The sequence below is a fragment of the Polyodon spathula genome, chromosome 9 (assembly GCF_017654505.1).
Source record: "Polyodon spathula isolate WHYD16114869_AA chromosome 9, ASM1765450v1, whole genome shotgun sequence".
Taxonomy (NCBI): Eukaryota; Metazoa; Chordata; class Actinopteri; order Acipenseriformes; family Polyodontidae; genus Polyodon; species Polyodon spathula.
Window position 1 is genome coordinate 24,819,441 of NC_054542.1, and position 20,280 is coordinate 24,839,720.

The following is a 20,280-nucleotide window of genomic DNA, read 5'->3' on the forward strand; positions in this document are numbered from 1 at the left end:
TTAATGATATTGTTGATGACCAACACATAAAAACTCTAACAAAACCAATCGGTGAGTACATTTTTTTTGTACTGTAAAGGCATGCATTAACCTGTATAAAAACATACGCAAAATGCATATATAAATAGTACAGCAGTTTGTGTCAGGCATTTTATTACACAACAAATACAAGTAGCGTTACAGAATACTGAACAGATTTTATATTTTCATAATGTAGCGATTTAATCTGTATGTTTTATACCAGTTTTCACTACCTTCTGCAATCCTTGGCTGCAGCTGCAAGCTAATCAGCCTGGTAATCCTGCCTTGGCTTCAGCAGTGTTCTTTCTGTAAATATTATCTGCTGCTGCTAGCGTTTAGTATGAATTGGGGCTTTTGAATATTTCTGAGCTGTTATTCAGTGCTGAATAAGCTGTTAAAATGGATGCCTTTGCTTGGTAAGGATATATACATCTTGAACCATTCTCACAGATGCCAATGTCAGAATGCCACTGTGGTAAGAGAGAGAGAGAATATTGATAGTCCCATCTCAAATGCTGTTGGAAACTGTATAGCCCTGACATGGGGCTGCTGCTGCTTTACTGCACGTAGAAGAAATTGTGTTCTATGTTTGTTTTTTTCTTGATTTGTTGCATCTGATTACTTAATAAAATGAAGTCCTTCGCAGTGGACGATTGACCCTTTGCTGCTGTCCAGGCTGGTGATCAGACGGAAGCCTCTCCTGAAAGCCATCATTACAGTCTCAAACTTTAGTGTCTCCAGGGTACACACAAAGGTGTTGTCCTCCTTGAGTACCAGTCGCGTGCCTGTCTCTGACTTGATGAAGTGCCGGAACTGCACGGCATTGGAGGAGATGGCAAACTCCTCCGGGAAGCCGTCCAGTCGGCTTTTGGACACCTGCACAATGCGCCCTTTGATCCTCTCGATGAAATCTGGGTCGCTGCAGAACACCTTGAGCCCTTGAGAGCGCTCGTGACTGTCGATCACCTCCAGGAAGGTGGTCTCTGCAGAAGACCCCCTTGTCCGCTCGTGCTCCTTAATCGCCTCTGCCAACCTCTCCAAACCGTAAAACTCAGCCTCTCTCACCAGCAAGCCACACTCCTGGAATCCTTCCGGCAGAATTAACTCCCCAGTTCTCAAAAAGTTCAAGATGTGTCGGAAGAGGGGACCATCTCTGTCGATAAAGGGGTTCCCTTTGGAGTCAATGGGCACACCCTGTCTTTTCCTGCTGGCCACTTCTTCCAAAAAAGATCCTGGGTACTTGGATAAAGTCTGCTTCTGTGTGATGTACAGATAACCCCCAACGTTGAGGGTAACCATCAAAGGGAGCACCTTGCAGTTCTTGCTTGGTTGAAGCAAATCTGGATTGATGTTTAATTCACTCTCCATTCTGTCGAGCTTCAATTCCATTGCAGGGTTGCCTGTTGCTTCCAAGCTGTGCAAGGATTCCGACCTGCACTGAGAAGCAGCAGTACCTATTTGTGACTGTGTAGAGCAGAACAGCACTGGCAGTAAATGAGATATGCAAATGCTGGCAGCATTTCTTGAGCTGACAACACAGCTACACTGTAGGTGGTGCATAGACTAAGCTGTGCGCTGTCGACATCAGAATTTGATGAAGAGGTAGGGGGTGGGGAGACTAGCTTTTAACCCTCTAATAAAAAGGATGGTTGAACCTGGTCGCTTATGTTTTTCTGCTACACTGTAGCAATTAATATTCTCCTGGTGATGAAGGGTGATATTCAGCTAGTGAGAAGGAAGGTAAAAGTGAGCCTTTATGAGCAGGTTCCCCTTCCTTTTTAAGGTTTTAAAGTTGTCATGTTGCCCTTCAGTGGTTTTGTGTATTAAACAAGTACTGCAGGGGGCGTGTCTCTCTTTTTTTTTTTTTTTAATGAAAGGAAAAATGTTTTGTGTATAAGGAGTCACTGATCCATTTGTGTGGAAAGCTGAAAAGTTTAATTTTGCTGCATTTTCATTTATTATTTGTGTACTATACCACAGAAGAGCCAGGAAGAATAATGCATATGACAAGTATTGTTGTTGTTCTGTGTAGAGTATCTGTACCTATACAAGTCTATTTAGTGGCATCTGCAACAGGCTACACAATTTAGGGGCAGTTCTTAAAAACAGACCACTCATACAATTGTGGATGGAGCGCATTGTGGAATATTCACTTATAAATGTTGTAATCCAATCAAACTATACTGTAATTTTTTAAGTTTTAGATACTTGCTGAATTTACAGAACTGGCAGAAGGCACATGCCCTGAAAGGTGTCGTGATGCTCATCGTTGCTGTATTTGACTGAATTGATTATGATTAATTTACCGTGAAATTTATTTAATTGATTACCCATTTACCCTCTGAATGGCACACATACACAGTCCATGTCTCAATTGTGTCAAGTCTTAAAAATCCTTCTTTAACCTGTCTCCCCTTCATCTACACTGATTTGAAGTGGATTTAACAGGTTACATCAATAAGGGATCATAGCTTTCACCTGGATTCACCTTGTCAGTCTATTTCATGGAAAGAACAGGTGTTCCTCCTCAGCGTGTGTGTGTGTGTGTGTGTGTGTGTATATATATATATATATATATATATATATATATATATATATATATATATATATATTATATATATATATATAATTTTTTTTTTTTACTCTAAGCACACTCAAACTCAGGGGAGAAGTTCATGAGGACATAAAGATGTTTCGGATTCCAGTAAGTGGATCGTCCGTGCACTAGGCTTGCAACGTATCCAGATGACTTTTTAGTAATCAAGAAAAACACAAGAAAAAATAGGTATCATCCTAATTTTTATAACTAAGCTTTCATTATTTTCCTATAATATAATTAGATACATGCTCCTGTCTTTCTTAAAGCACCTTCCGTTGGTTATCATTCAAGGTTGGCAAATCCAGCTTTTAAGAGCCAACACCAATTTGTCTTCTCCAACACTGCTTCTATTACAGGCAGGCAAAGGACAAGGTCACACAATTAGTGATATTCCTTCAGCAAATGTACTGTATACTAAAGTTTATTAAATACAGTCTGCACTATATTCTCTTATTTCAAACTTAATAGTTCATCTGTTTTTTATTGCAGTAAAACTATAAACTAAACATTTATATTCTTTCATTTAATGGCTATTGTAATGTATAAATATTTTGTTTAGAGAAACTGAACTAATTTCTCTTTAGGAAGGTTTTTTACAATTACTAGATCAGAGTACTTTATTTAAAACATCTATGGTTTAGTAACAATACAATCAAATAGGTCTTTTTAGTTTCAAATATCGTTGTCTGAAAAGGGTTACCCTTTTGTTTTTGCTAATTTGCAATACCTAACCTCCATGTCCTAACCTAATCTCCAAAAACCACAGCTCCACTTTCAAGCCAATGAAATGAGGTGCCTGCTTCTGCCAAGGCCACAGGATTCCACACACAATAGTCTTTATTACTTAAATATTTTTAAGTCTGAGCAGGTTCCAAGACTGTATACACTCTAATAACAGGCATACACACAAGCTTTTTTTCTAACATTAACATTTCTTAGTTCAAATCATTGTAACCTGTTCATAGTTTGCTGCAATATTATTTATGCTGGTTTTATATTCTTTAAAACACAGTACAATTATTAGACTATTCTGACAGTGTCAGTTAGTGCTGAACTAGCTTTGTTTTTATCTGTAACATGTTCTTTCAACAATAATACTGTTATTTGTATAACAGTTTAACTATAAATGATGTTATAACATGTATTTCTAATTCAGATACTTCAATATACCAATCTCTTTTATAAATTGTAATTCTAATTTACTTCATTGACATACTCAGAAGGCAAGAGTTTATTTTTAATTAGGTGCCTGCTTAGCAGCAAATTCAACCTTGAATATTAAAACTTAGGACTGCTCATACAGTTACTTAATGTTATTATATTAGGTTTCTTATGTAAATACTTGTGTTTTTTCTTACTATAGATCAAACCTAATTAGATTGCTTCTGGCATATTAACTGTGCTCCATAGATTCTGACATCCTGCTCTCGCTGGAACAGAATATTTTGAGGCTCTGAGTCTAATTTAAAAAAAAAATGCTTTTGTCTGATAAGGGAGGTTTGGAACTTTCAGCAGGTCAGTCTTCCTAAAAAAGGACTGTTAGAGGGAACCCAATTTTATTTTTTACCATCAATGCAGAACAAAGGCATTATTTTAGGTGCAGTTGCCAGATCAGTCAAATTTTGTAGAAGAAAAAATTGCAATGGCTGACAATATTTCCCTTGTAACATTGTAATAACGTACTACACAGATCTTCTCATCTCCATCTATATGCACCCACCCCTCGTTCTGTCGTCCATCTCTTTACTGCAGGTTCGGTTATATCGCGTCCTGGAGTTGGCTCCCCATTTTTACAGTTTAACTGCGCATGTCTCTGAATACTATTCCCAGCATTAGATCAATCATTTGGTGGTTGAATTTGCTGTACGGAGCTCAAACATCACTGGTTGCGTACAAACTGTATGTAGGATGAAAAAGTCAAAACGAAAGAACACAGCTGTAGAAGAAAAGCTGAAAGCTATTGAGCGAGTGAAAAGTGGAGCTAAGCAAGTGGATGTTGCTCGTGATATTAAAGTTGGTGAGTCAGCTGTATAAAAGAAGAAACACTCATTCATAAAGCTGACAGTAAAGAAAGCTTATTAAGAAAACGAACATGAATGGCAGAGAACGAGGACATTGATGAAGCACTATACAGCTGGTTTGTACAACGACATGCACAGGGGACACCTCTTTCAGGCCCAATCCTACAAGCAAAAGCACAAGACTTCACAAATGACTAAAAAGACCAGAAATTGAATTTAAGGCTAACCAGGGCTGGTTTTGGCGTTGCAAAAGAGACACCGCATCCGTGAATGTACTCTAAGAGGAGAGCAACAACCTGCAGATGAGAAAGTGGATCCAGTGGATATACAAGTCAGTGGATATAATGAACAACAGATCTATAACACAGATATTGGAACTGGCTGCCTGTCAAGTCACAGTGTTCAAGGGAAGATCAGCAAAAAGAAGGCTACAAGCACAGGAAGGATAGTGTCACTATGCTGTTTACAGCTAATATAACTGGGGAGCACAAACTGCCACTTCTCATCGGAAAGAGGAAAAACCCATGCTGTTTTCACTATGTTTTTATGCACAATCTGCCTATGATCTATGAAGCAAGTAAGAATGCATGGATGACCAGCCACATATTTAATATTTTTTTACATATTTTTTTTATTCATTTGTGCCTCAAACCTGTTTGTTTTTGCAGCGTAAAAATCTCGAAGCAAAAGGCGATTCTTCTGTTGGATAACTGCCCCACACATCCTCAAGCAAACAAACTTGTTATGAATGATGGTAAAATGAAGGTTGTGTACTTACCAAAAAACACAACCAGCAAGATCCAGACAATGGACCAAACAGTGATAGTTTTAAAGCACACTACCACCGGGAGCAGCTTTGCAAACCTCTTGAACAGGTTACTCTCCAAGAAGCCGTGAAAGAGCTAACAGTAAAAGATCTTGTCTATATTGCTGCAGATTGCTGGGGCCGGGTAAGAATCAAAGTGCTGGATGACAGGTTTGGGAGGTGCCTTTGACCAAGACACCGATAACAAGTGCAGATACTGAAGACACAAATAAAGCAGCTGTTGCAGAACTCTCAGAGAGCCACACTAATGCAAGTGAAGATTGTGTGTGCAGACACATGGACACATTTTGATGACAACTGTGAAGCATTTGCCCCCTTGAGTGATGCCGACATTGTTTCCAGCGTGATAAAACCAACACAAATGGATATAGAAATAAAAGTGACAAAGAAAACATAGAGACTGTGGTGACTGTGCCAAGTGCCATTGAAGCTTTAAAGGGTTTACAGACAGCCTTGCAATTCCTTGAGAGCTGCGATCGTTTAGAAGTCATGGTGTACTACAAACTACAAAACTTATTTTCCAAAGTTCACCATAAGAATCTGAGATTTAACCTTACATGAAACTCGCTTTGTAATTCTTTTTGAGTGTATGATCATTTTAAATGGTAAAGATTAAATAATACCTGCATACGCTGAATTAAACAGTAGTGAATTCTGGAGCCTCTACCGTACATCAAACTAATCCAGGAATTAAATATGCACAGAGAAAATGACATCTTTCTTATCTGACAGGCGAGTAGGTAGGATTTAGGCATAAAGCTCTGCACCCACTCGACGGAATGAATAAATGACCATTCCCTCCCCATTTAATCTGCAATTGGCACTGTAAAAAATGTTACTGACCAAGCACATGGTCTGTCAATGTACATATCGATAACCTTTTTACTTTTAAGCTGTCAAAACCATGTAGGAGTTGCCAGCTTGCATGGTCACACGATGAAGAAAGGATAATACAAAGGATAATGCGGCTTTGGAGATAGTCTAGCAAGGAGTACATACACAGTTGGAAATTGGTGGCAGACAGAAGGTAGAAGGCACTTTTATACATGGAGTAGTGATGGTATGGGAAGGGTTACCATGCCATGGTGTTGCTGTTGAGTCATTGGGAATCTTTAAGGGATGACTAGAGCAGAGTTGTGGAATCTACTACAAACTGGACAAGCATTGGTAGGCATTTTTGAAAGGTTTACATTTGTTCATCAACCTGGTCTCGCTGTATATCGTCTGTTAGATACTGTGGTTTCAGTAATATCAGGTGGAGGAACACGTCCATCCCCAAACCAGGCAGCAAGCAGAGAAATTTGAGGAGCAGGGTGCTTTTACATGGACGCTAATAAAAGAATGCAATTAGTCTTTTTCTCTTATCTCTGTATTTCGGCTCAGAAGTGTGCAGTTCATTTCTGCAACACTCTGTAATTAGTGTGTGGATTTTAATTGCTCATCCGTGTGTAAAGACGGATCGCTTATTATTTGTGCTCAAATGAGGAGGGCATTACCCTTATGAATCATTATCTAGTTAGATAAAAGATCTATATAGCTCTGCCAAGTCCTGTAAAAATAATGTGTTTATTTTGTTCAATCACCTACAGACATGCACCTCATGCTAACAGGGTCTCTCCCTGGTGATAAACATTTTTAGGGTCCTTGGTTAAAAAAATGGACCATTATTGTGTCTCAAACTCTTCAAGGTGCACATGAGAACAGCCTTAATTTTGCACCAACTCATGCACTCCTAGCTGCCTATAGATGTTTCAGATTGCCTTTGGCTATAATCTGATAAACTCTTACCAGGTAGTCGATTTATGAGGATCCTCTGGGTGTTATGAGAACACTCTGTATGTGCTGGTATAAACTTTAGCTTGTTTTAGATTGTATGGGTTAAGGTTGAATGCATTCTCTTTCTTTCTTTTATTTATTTATTTTTCTTTAACTGGCCTGAATTCTAGCTAAAGTGGGTGTGTTGACAAGTTTATTCTTTCTGTTTTGTTTCCAGCACTACAAAACATTTCACTATTCATGTCAAGATAAAATAAGGAATCATTTTGGCTTTTTTTTAAAATTTATTTTTAATATAGTCCCCCTCACATGATCTATGTCTACAGTAATAAGATTGCTGCGGCACTGATTTTTAATGTTGCACTAACCAGTGTATATTTGAATGCAATATTATCCAATGATATGAATAATACATTTAACCTAAGAGGTATCTTATATATTTTTCAAAGTAATCTGCCACTCAGGGTCTCAAGTCTCATAAACTGTTTGAGATACGGCCTTCATATTTTCAGCTTTAGTGAAGCACCTTTGATGTGTGATTATAGCCATCATCTAACGAATATTTACCAATTTGTGCCAGTATTTATTTATTTATTTTTTAATGCTGCTGCTGTAGCACTGCCCCAGTTGTGAAACGTGAAAGGCCTCAGTGACATTTCTGATAATGTTGCTCATTAGTGGTTCATTAGAAAAAGTCTGCATGCTGACTAATTTTGTACTGCATAAGATGTATTCCCAGTGCTGTTCAGAGCCAGTTTTTTTGTTTGTTTGTTTTTTTAATTTGTATTAGATTTTTTTTTGAGTCTGCGCTGCAAAGTACAGACATTCAAAATCTAATTGTAATAATTCCATTTCAGGAAGAAAGCTGCACATTTTGTAACAGGATTGAAATGCAGCAGTCTTTCAGAATACTTTTTGGATGGTGATGTCCGATCTTTATGAATTTTGTACTGCCCATGTATATAAAATCTGCCACAGGCAGTACTGCTTTTTAACAATCTATACTGTAACACTATGCAGTAGCTTTTGCTCTTTGTCCTGGTGTTCCTGTCACACTTTGAGATCTCGAAAGGGCAATTGTTGTAGAAGGATTATGGTACCAAGTGGTACAGATGGAGTAACCTACATGCCATGACTTTAATTTGCTGTGAAGGTTGGTTTAAAAGGTTTATCTCCATAACACATTTATTCCATTTCACTTGACCTTCTCACCAGAGAGTACCTCTCAAGAGCTAAGTGGATGCAGGTTTCCTAGTCCCAAGAAGCGGTTTCCTTTTTTAGTAACAACAATGTGATTTTACTGTGTATTGTTATTGGCAGAACTATCATGACGTCATATTTTCTCTTTCCTCTCAATTTCAACCCTCAACCTTGCTAGACCAGATCTATTAAAAGAAAGGCTGGACCATAAGAAAACGCAGCAGGCAAGCAGGCATAACACATAGTAACCATAGTGCAATTGAATTTCTGTCATCTGAACAAAATAGCTCAGTTGTGTGTAATTAATTAAAGTGACTTTGATGGATAGCTATATTATTGAGGTATATTGCAGAATTTCTGTGTTATGAGCATCAACGATTTACTCTAAGCCTCCACTAGTGTTTTCCACTATTATAATACATTTGGCTGTTATTAATACAGCTTAGTTTGGGTGAGAAGAAACCAACTTTGTCATTTCATTCATTGATCGGAACAACTCAAAGTAAAGTATACATGAGCAGCTCATATGAAGTGTTGTAGTAGTTAATCCATCACATTTACCCAGTGGTTCTCAACAGGGGACAAGAAGCGTTCGAAAGAAAAAAAAAAAAACTGAAACATTTGTTTTTTTATTTAAAAATGTATACATGACATGATGTTTTGTAGATGGCGAGGGTTGATTCTGTGGTACAATTCTATGGTCTATTGATCTATCTATCTTTCTATCTATCAGTGCCGTGAAAAAGTATTTGCCCCCTGTCTGATTTTCTCCATTTTTGCATATTTCTGACACTGAATGTTGTCAGATCTTCAACCAAAATCTAATATTAGATAAAAGGGACCCCGAGTGAACAAATAACACAAAATCTGGTACTTACTTAATTTATTTATTAAATAAAGGTACACTACTGGTCAAAAGTTTTAGAACACCACCATTTTTCCAGTTTTTATTGAAATTTAAGCAGTTCAAGTCCAGTGAATAACCTGAAATGGTACAAAGGTAAGCAGTGAACTGCCAGAGGTTTAAAAAAAAGTTTAGGTTACCAAAAACTCAAAAATAATGTACATTTCAGAGTTATACAAAAAGGCCTTTTTCAGGGAACAAGTAATGGGTTAACAACTTACAGCTGTTCTGCAGCAATGGAAGTAAATTTAAGCCTTGATAGTTGATGCTAACAATTCCTACAGGTGTCCCAACTTTTGTTGATTACTTACAAACCCTCTGTCTGTATAAAAGCAGTGTTGAAACAGACTGTGTTACTACACTCTCTTAAGCATTATTTGGACAGTATTGTACTGTAGGAAGTAGTATATTGCTATCATAATGGCGAGAAAAAGACAATTAACAAAGGAAGACAGACAGACCATTATAACCCTTAAAAGTTTAGGTCTTTTTTTTAGAGAAATTGCAAAGAAAGCCAAGGTGTCAGTGAGTACAGTTTCCTACACCATCAAAAGGCACTTGGAAACTGAAAACGGCTACCACAGCATTTTGCAGTGCCATGCAGTACCCTCTGGTATACGCCTAGTTGGTCAGGGGTTCATCCTACAGCAAGATAATGACCCAAAACATACCTCCAGGCTATGTCAGAACTACCTTAGAAGAAAAGAACAAGACGGTAGGCTTCAAATCATGGAATGGCCAGCACAGTCTCTAGACTTAAACCCCATCGAGCTGGTTTGGGATGAACTGGACAGAAGGGTGAAAGCAAAGCAACCTACAAGTGCAACACATTTGTGGGAACTTCTGCAACAGTGTTGGGAAGAACTTTCTGAACAATATTTGATTTTCATTGTAGAAAGAATGCGACAAGTGTGTTCGGCTGTTATATCTGCAAAAGGTGGCTACTTTGATGAGTGAAAAATGTAGATTAAATTTTGTTAAACAAAACGATTCCGTGATTTCTTTTTATCTCCAATTATTTATTTGTTCTATGCTTTAATTTCAGCGTACATTGAGACATTAAACTGCGTAAATTTCAGTAAAAACTGGAAAAATTGAGGTGTTCTAAAGCTATTGACCGGTAATGTATGCAACACCCAATTGCCCCTGTGTGAAAAAGTAATCTCCCCCTTAGACTCAGTAACTGGTTATGCCACCTTTAGCAGCAATAACTGCAAACAAACGCTTCCTGTAGTTATTTATCAGTCTCTTACAGCGCCGTGGAGGAATTTGGGCCCACTCCTTCATGCAGAACTGCTTCAGCTCAGTGACATTTGTGGGGTTTTGAGCATAAACTGCTCATTTCAGGTCCTGCCACAACATCTCAATGGGGTTTAGGTCTGGACTTTGACTAGGCCATTCAAAAACTTTAAATTTCTTGTTCGTCAACCATTCTGATGTAGACTTGCCTGTTTGTTTTGGATCATTGTCTTGCTGCATGACCCAGCTGCGCTTCAGCTTCAGCTCATGGACGGATGGCCTAACATTCTCCTGTAAAATTATCGGATACAGAGCAGAATTCATGGTTCCTTCAATGATGGCAAGTCATCCAGGTCCTGATGCAGCAAAGCATCCCTAAATCATGACACTACCACCACCATGCTTGACCGTTGATATGAAGTTCTTACTGTGGCTTGCAGTGTTTGGTTATCGCCAGACATAACAGGGCCCATCTTGGCCAAAAAGTTCCACTTTTGACTCATCTGTCCATAGAACATTGTTACAGAACTCTTGAGGATCATCCAGGTGCTTTTTGGCAAACTTAAGACAAGCATTCATGTTTTTCTAGTGAGCAGTGGTTTCCACCTTGCCACTCTGCCATGAATTCCATTTTTGCCTAGTGTCTTTCTGATTGTGGAGTCCTGAACACTGACCGTAGCGGAGGTGAGAGAGGCCTGCAGATCTTTGGATGTTGTTCTAGAGTCCTTTGTGACTTCCTGGACGATTTTACGCCTTGCTCTTGGAGAGATTTTGGCAGGATGGGAAGAGTCACTACTGTTCCAAACGTTCTCCATTTGGACAATACGGCTCTTTGGGTGGTGGAGCCCCAGAGCCTTAGAAATGGCTTTGTAACCCTTTCCAGACTGATAGACGTCAATAACTTTTTCCTGGAGGTCTCAGGAATTACTTTTAATCGTGGAATGGTGTGCCTCTAGAACCTGTGTGCTGACAACTTCACTTTGATGGTAAGGGCCAAAGTTAGTCAGATTTATATTGGACAGGGCTGGCCCAAATCAGGCCTGATTGTTAACCAAAATATTCAAACAGCTGACCCTAATTATCCCTTTAATTGGGTTGAGTTAATGAGGGAGGCAATAACTGTTTCACACCTGAAGATTGCATGTTTGATTACCTTGTACACCAAACAAATGAAAGAAGCACCAGACTTTGGTGTCATTTTTTCTCTCGACTCCCTCTATATACTACTTCAACCCACAAAATGGTCTGACCAAATTAAATGTGAAAAATGTGCAAAAATGCAAAAAATCAGACAGGGCAAATACTTTTTCACGGCAAAATAAAAAGTGCCGTTACGTTTATAAAATATACTTTTATTGATATATATATATGACTAAACATATATATATATACGTAAATACAATATAGAAATATAAGCAAAATATTTATACGTCAAGAAGGTAATTGAACTTAATTAAACATCCCTCCCCCATTGTCATTTCTTGTGTATATATATATATATATATATAAAACGCAACGTTTTAGTATTTTCAAATTATTTGGTATTATAAAAAAAATAGCCTACTTTTCAGAAAGTCATAAGCCACTTATCAGTTAGTTTCTCCTTCGCTGTGCATTATCCCTGCCAGTGATATTTCATTGAGCAGCTATTGAAACCGCAGATAATGTCTGGGAGATTGAAATCTCCACCTGGTGGGTGTTACCTTCCCGTTTTATTGGCTCCTCAGTTTGTGTAGATCTTAAATAGCCAATGATAGCAGGGGAATGGAAGTCAGTCAGCATACTGCCTTTGTAGTAGTTCAGCTAACAAAGGTTGCCATTGGCATCGTTTTTAAAATTTTATTTTTAATAAGAAAAAGTTAGTGACCTACCGGCTACCAAACCATCATTATTTTAACCCTGTTTTTGTTATGCATTATGGTGCTAGTAAATAGGTATTGTACAGGATTTTAGAACATGTTTTTTAAAATATTCATCCCTTTTTTTTTATCTCTTTTGAAGACAAATTAGTATTCGAAGTGGGGGTGGTGGTGGTGCAGCGGGCCGAATGCAGACCGCAGTCAGCGAGAATTGTAGGAAATTAAAAAGGCTGGTGGGGGGGCTTTGTAAACAATCCAGACTACTTGGAAGTTTTAACAAACAGTATGTATTTAATAGGGGCACACAAATACTCTGATTTTCCAAGATTCCTGCCATTGTTGTGCATGTTTGTATGGAAAGATAAATCGGCAAGGCAAAACGTGTTGTGATACATATCTCTCATTTCTGACGGACACAGCATTTTATTTAATACATTTTAATACTTTGAATACATGTAAAACAAATATGTTAGGATATCTGTCCCAGCACTAGTTTTGTAGGACTTGTCATTTACTTTATTTGTGCACCGTTAAGATGACCTTAAATAATGTCATTACTTGGAAAATCACTTGGGCAGATGTAAGTCAACAAATCTAAGTTGAATGTAAATATAGGTTTTAAACTTAATTTATTTTCCTTAAATAAATAAATAAATAATCGCTTAGAGATCCTGTAGAAAGTCTTTAGAGCAGTACAGAGTGTGTTTTTCCTGGAGAAACTTTTTTTATTTTTTTATTTTTTATCAACCAAAAACTAACTGTACAGCCAATCACACAAGTAAAACTTAACTTCCAATGAATAGCAGCAGTCTTGTCTACATGCCACCGTGATTAGAAATGCAGGGCGTGTTTTTTTAAGGGTCTTATATCCAGCCCATTACCACATGCCTAAATGTTTGGATAGTTTGAAAGATGGGGCTGGCTTGGTGGTTTAAGAGTTAACATTTTTAATAGGATATAACTCTGGTTTTGTATTATAGTTGTATTAAGATTTTCTGTTACAATCTCTTAAAGAAAGCCCTACTCTTTACATGCTAACATATGTAACAGTGTGTTTTTATTTGGAGTTTAAAATATTTCTGTTTGTCGTAAGGTGAGTGGTGGATTCTGCGTTTTAAACAGTAAATCTTGTGCATTTTGTGTTGAGAATGATTTTAAAATCATTATGTTTTATAAGAACATTTTTAGTCTTTTTCATTTAATTATATTAAATTATAACATGTCATTTGTTCTAATTCCATGAGATGTCCCAGTCTGCCTGTGTTGTCCGAGTGATCCCGCTCAGCTGGAGTGAAGTGCGATTTTCCTTTGTAGTAGGGGCTTTGTTTTTCCGTGCTGATTTGAGATGAGCAACATTTAATACAAACTCTGAAATCCTTTGCAAGGAAGAAATAAATGAATAAATAAAACTGAGGAAAAGCTTGTGATTCTGATTTCAGGTTTCCAGAGTTGTATAATACAACATTAGTAGGTTTGAAATCTGCCTTCATCAAACTGGAGATCCTGTTACTTTTTTATTTTTCTCTGGTAGAACTGGGTGATCGCAATTATCTTTTTTGTTTGCTGTTCATTGTTCCAGATATTGTGTTGTCGCTTTTGCAGTGTCCCCCACCCCACCCAAAAAAAGTTTGATATGATGGGATAGCAATAGTTTGTTTGTAATCATGTGTATACGATAATGCTCAGTAATATCAATGTATAATGATGCCTTTAACTCACAATCTCTTTGCATATACCCAGCAAACAAAACAAACTCACAAAGAAAGAAAAATGTCTCAGTTTTTAGAAGCATGTTTTTATTTTATTTTAAACACAAATGCCTGATATTGTAGGTTAATGTTTCGCTGCTCATTACTTGATTTTTTTTTTAATAAGCTTTGTGTATTATATAAAATCAGTTTTCCTTCCCGCTGGTATTTACTGTTTGTTGCCTTCCCGCTTAGAATTTACTGTTTGTACATGCAGCTGTGACGTAACAACAGACCGCCCACTGACTTTCTCCAGCCGCGTTCGGTGTGAACAGTGATCTGCCGCGACTGTTGAGTGATACGCAAGGAGCCGGTATGCGCGCCGCGTCCAATGTGAACGCCCCTTCAGACCGTTACGCGATGTTTTCTATTGAACGACCTGCACGCTGAGAGGGTTTCGTAACTTTAGCTAACATTGGAAGGAGCTTACTCAGCCGGTGTTTCAAAATGGCAGCGGTGCAGTGGCAGTGGTGTAATTTCCCCACATAACAGTACGTTTACATGGCACAAGTATTCAGAATAGTAAGTTTTTGGAATACTAGAATATTCCCAATGCCCTGTATGCATACAGGCGGAATTCCTATTTCTTTCATATTCTGCGTTTACGTGGTAAACTGAATATTCCTTTTATGCCAGTAACGTATGCAGATTTTGCTACCCACTACAAAAAAAAAAAAAGACTATACTACTGCTGAGTTTGTTTTTATTGTAAAGAGTTGGTGGGGTGGACATTTTTTTTTTTATATATATATATATATATATATATATATATATATATATATATATATATATATATATATATATATATATATATAAAATTTCTGTTTTGTTTGTTCAGATATGGAGTCTTTTGAGATTGTAGATGCTTGTGGGCTTAATTCAGTGCAATGTGTTCACACAGACTTGCACGCTTATGTCTTTATTAGTATAACAAGGAGACAGATGAGTTGCCCATGTGTAGCCAAGCACATCACCAACATGTACAGTAGAATAATAACCATAGTAAATAAATAAAGCAAATACTGTGTGTGTGCTTTTTCAAAGAGCATTTGATTGAATTTTTGAATTTCTGTTAGAGCTGTAATTGTGTATAAATAAATTCATAATTGTATGCTGTTTTTGTATATTTGCAGATCTAGCATGTATTGGTATTTGTTTTCTGTATTTTCTTTTGTTCTCAAGTTGTAAGAGCATTTTATACTGTATCTGTACAGTGCCCCAATACCTACTGGTGAGTGGCACTTTAGAAAATTTGAAAAATAATTAAATAGATAATATATATGTTATGGCTAATATTATAATGTGATGACATATTGATAGAATTATTTTCCTTCATTCTCATCAGTCAGCTGGTCAGGGTAACTTTCTTCTTCAAACGCGATGTCCACACCACTGTGAAAGTGCACCCCTTACCTAATAAATACATTTTTCCTTTTTGTGTTGTAATTTTTGCTACTTTATAGTTATAGACTGCGCTATACCCAGCATGTCATTCATAAGACTGAAGTAAGGACAAATAGATAGATTTGCCCCACTAATGTGGTGGTTTTTTTTTTTGCTTTTTGCTTTATAGTCCTGTGCTTTTAAAACTTTACATCGATGACGAACTTGATCCAGTTTTCTCGAATCCCTTCATCTTTTCTGCCTTTCATTTAAACACTTCTGCACATCTTTGTTTTTTGCCATCAAGCTGTTTTACTTTAAAATCCTTAACAAAAGTGATGTCTCATCATGAGACCAAAAGCAGCTGTGTTTTCTCACGTGCCAGCTTGTTTACTGCTGTGAGTATTTATATTGTGCGTGTCTGTTGTGAGTTACGCTTCATAGTCGGAATATGCTGTTTACATGGCTTTATATTCCACTAGTATTCAGTGGCACTGGAACAATTTTTAAAGTGGGGGTGATGAAAGCCATTCAACAAACCTGTAACCCCTATATATGATGGAAGCCATTCAAAGCCAGGGGGTGCTACGGCAACCCTAGTTCCAGCGCCCTTGCTAGTAGTATTTCGCATACTAGTGGAATGTGCCACCTCCAATATTCCAAATATGCAGAGGTGGAATATTCTTCTTCATATTTCTAATATGCGGTTTACATGCGGAATATATATTCAGATTATTCAGTATTCCGAATGCTAGTGGAATATTACTAGCCATGTAAAAACACTGATGTTGAACTTTTTGACCAACATATCTGTGTGCGTTCGTTTTCGTAAAAAAATCATGATAGTTTATTTAAATTGACAGCGTGATTAATTGACTTTTTTTCTTTTAAACGAAGTGAATCTACCTTGCATTAAGATATATTTTAATTGCATTTTTAAAAAATTGACGAATAGTGCTGTGTTAAAGGTGAACTGCATGTAACGCTGTGTAGGCTACACCAAAAACTTGAAATCCTTTTTTTTTTTCAGGGCAGGGAACATTAGAATAAGATAACATTACTAAAATTTGGTACTTACATGGTTACACGCACGCACACAGCACGTTATAAACACAATTTATATTTGTATTATAAGACTTTAATCATACTGGAGAGAATAAAACAAACAGTAGTACTTCAATTATAAGGAACATGAACTAACTGCTAAAGTCATTCACAGATGTATTCAAAGGATCGTTAAAGAAATAATTTCTTTGGAAGGTTTGTATTTTTTATTATTTGCTGTATAAAAATGTTACTGGATTGACTAATTGTTGAAATCAATTGTTCTATTTTTGGACATTATTTTTTTTTGTTTTGTTTTACATTTTGCTGTGCAGCAATACTTATAATAGATACATCTTAATTGCAAGCGTAAACTACACTGTAGCCACGTGTAAATAAAACATGCAATATGCAGCAATCGCAGTAGTGAGGAGCAATGCTTTCAACGTAGTTTTCAATCCGTACAGGACTCTTGCATGTGTTTGAATTCACTGCCGCTAAAGCCATGGTATTGGCTCTCAATGCAAGTGCTATAGAGACATTAAACAACAGATTTTCTGCACAATCTTACATACATGCATCTAAAACAGGGGTAGTGCTGTGTTTTCTGCCATCTTGAAAGTTCTCTCTTTGTAACACACTGTTCAATAAGAGCTAGCTTATGTTATGTAGCGCCACTGCAGAGCGCTATGCCTGTTGAACGCAGCCGTGGTGTCTCTTGTGATAACTTTGAAGTGGAGACGTTCTGTGCACCCTGTCTGCCTCCAAACAGAACCAGGTCTACTATAAACTTATTGAGATCTTAAGAACCTTGGGGTATTTTTTGAGGAACCAGGTGTCCATGGATATACATTTGCAACTATATATATATATATATATATATATATATATATATATATATATATATATATATATATTTATAGAAATATCAAAAAGAAATACAAAACATGTATTTTACAAGGTTGGTCAGTATTTACTTGTCATTACAACAAAAATTACTTTTAAGTTCTTGCAATTAGCCATCTGAACTTGGAAGAAATATTTCTTAGACAGATTGATTTTATACAGACAGAAGTGTACAGATTGTGTTGTGTAAACCTCCTGGGGGAGTAGAGCTGGAACCTATGTCTGTTTTAAGTTATTTGTTTTTCAAGAACCAGAAGAGGAGGGCATGCAATTCATAGTTGTGATGTAATCTTAATGATTCTTTTGCAAACCTCAAAAGAAGGCTACAGAGATTCTTAGAATTGGGAAATTGTGAGCATTGTTAAATGTGCAAAAGTGTTTTTTTTGTTTTGTTTAGTTTTTTTAGTTTTTTTTTTTTTTAACGTACAGTTATTTTCTATATGCCTAGAAACTGAACAGTGACTTGCTGAAAATCTAGAAGAAATTATTCCCTAGAAATTAGTTTGCTTTTGTTGTCGGTACTTTTTCACAACTCCAGATTGATCCGGAATCTTCATGCTACATTTTTCCCTCCCTGCAGGACAATTTATTAATTTGTTATTTTTAAGGCAACATATTATACCAAAAGAATAAGGAAAAAAACTTGAATGCAAATGTAGAGGAAAAGGTATATAGCTTTATAGTTTGTACTTCTACAGTACATATGTTTGTTGAGTACTCCTGAATGATTAGTGAAGTTGTTGTTGTTGTTGTTTCTTCTTGTTTCTCTCAAACAGGTTATAAATAGAAGAGTTATCAAAGCCTGTTCGTCTGTCACAGCCGTTGGACAAGGCAGTAACAACCAACTATAAACCAGTGGCAAATCACATTTATAATGTAAGAACAAAGTACTGCTGTGCCATAAAAGCAGTAAAGTTATTGTGTCTTTCATCATGCTGTAGGAGGAGGAATATTAAAACAGTAAATCAATGTAGCACGTTGTAATTGATTTTCTGCAATATTTAGTAACTAGTGGTAGATGTGTGTCCTGTAGAATATATGCAATGGAGTATATGGATACAACTGGTTGTGCTGTATTGCAGCAGCAGTGTGATTTAGCTGATTTCATGTGGTGTTTTCCTGCAGGTGGAGTACTACAAGAAGAAAAAGGAGGAGGGGAATCGTACCCGGGCTGATAAACAGCAAGTGTTCGACATGCTCTTCTCAGCCTTCGAGAAGCATCAGTATTACAATATCAAGGATCTGGTGGACATCACCAAACAGCCTGTGGTGAGTATTGCCTGCTCGAGGATTAAATAATGCAACAAGATTGCAAAACAAATAGATCTGGCCCAGTGTTTATCCCAACATGTTCTGTGGTGTTTTGTTGAACTAATAAATATGTATTCAGGTCCTATAGTAATGTGCATATTCTTTTTACCTGTGGAATGGCCCTCTGCTTGCAGTCTGGTTTCTTGTTTTGTCAGTATTTGTGTACTGTTTAGCTTGAACCTGTGCTGAGGGCTGTTGCAGCCCATGTGCTTCTGCCCCCTATTGGTGTAGCTTTGAAATACAGATTTTTACTTTTCCTTGAGAATATTAGTATTCTGTCCATGTGAGAATACGTGTAACCAGTGCTCCAGATAAGGTTTCGGGTCATTTGAGTAATTTACTCTGAAATTTAAACAATGTACATAAACTGTATTTTTTGTGTGGGTGTGAGTGAAATGCAACATTACCTTGAAGTCACAAGTATTTCCAATAAATACAGTACATACTGTAGTGCTAACTTATGGGGTATGCATTAAGTACAGTATTGCATTTTAACTAATGTTAATTTGAACTACTGTACAAAAACTTGGTTTTATTTAGTCCTCCTTAATTAATATTAATAGTATTATAGAGTGAGAAGTTGCTACTCTCAGTGTAGTTAGCTACTTCGTTCACTGAGTCTTCTCCCACTAGTACTTGGCTGTTTTTTTGTTTTTTTTAAATCTTCCTTTCTTGGTCTCTTCTGTTCTCCCTTTCCAAGTTGACAGACACGCTTCATAAAAATTAAACAAACAAAAAAAGTCAAGAAATAGTTTTAAATAACTGTGCTGATACTGCAGTAATGCAAATAAACAATAATATTGTGTTCCTTAGTGTTTGCCTTTCTACAGCAATATAAAGCATCTCGACTCACCAAACACCAGCACATTGTTTATTATATAGATTTTCCAGAAATTTGGTTGACAGATAGCTAAATTGGTAGGTAAGGTTGAGGGGGACTGACTGCACCTAGAAATCGTGAAGATCCCATAGACCCAGCCTGAGGAAATGGACTGATTTATTCTTGCATTTTTAAGGCCTTTTTTTTGTAAAGATGGCAGTATTATTGCTATTTTTTTTAAAACCATGTTTTCCCAGTTTAACATTATGTTAGGTGTGGGAAGAGTAAAAATATTTTACTATTGTTACTAATTTTTTTTTTTTTTGTGTTTCCCAGGTTTCAGTAAATGTAGTTTTGTAAATACAGATAACTTGGGCTGGTTAGTTGTTGAGAAAATTAATAATAATAACCTTTAAACTCATTTAAACCCTGTTTTTAATGACGTAACTTTTCCATCCAACTACAACATATTTAGACGTATTTATTATAGTTTTGTGCACCATAAGAGTATTTATTTGGTCTGTCTGCACAAACATTTACTCCCAATCTAGCATACCGTTATCTACATGCTCCTTAACAATTAACTCTTTATTCTTTCTGGGGGGGAAATAAAAACAACAGAA

At 36.8% G+C, this 20,280-nt stretch overlaps 2 protein-coding genes across 2 annotated transcripts; one reads left to right on the plus strand and one right to left on the minus strand.

The window, feature by feature from the left end:
• Positions 1-41: 41 nt before the first annotated feature.
• LOC121320542 (BTB/POZ domain-containing protein KCTD4-like) lies at positions 42-1,565 on the minus strand. The gene has a single exon (XM_041258949.1). It carries the CDS (start codon positions 1,408-1,410, stop codon positions 640-642), a length of 771 nt encoding a protein of 256 aa, XP_041114883.1. The 5' UTR covers positions 1,411-1,565; the 3' UTR covers positions 42-639.
• A 2,963-nt stretch (positions 1,566-4,528) lies between these two features.
• LOC121321062 (general transcription factor IIF subunit 2-like) lies at positions 4,529-19,251 on the plus strand. The gene is made up of 3 exons (XM_041259973.1): positions 4,529-4,637; positions 18,314-18,402; positions 18,652-19,251. Exons 1-3 carry the CDS (start codon positions 4,529-4,531, stop codon positions 18,823-18,825), a joined length of 372 nt encoding a protein of 123 aa, XP_041115907.1. The 3' UTR covers positions 18,826-19,251.
• The last annotated feature ends 1,029 nt before the right edge of the window (positions 19,252-20,280 follow it).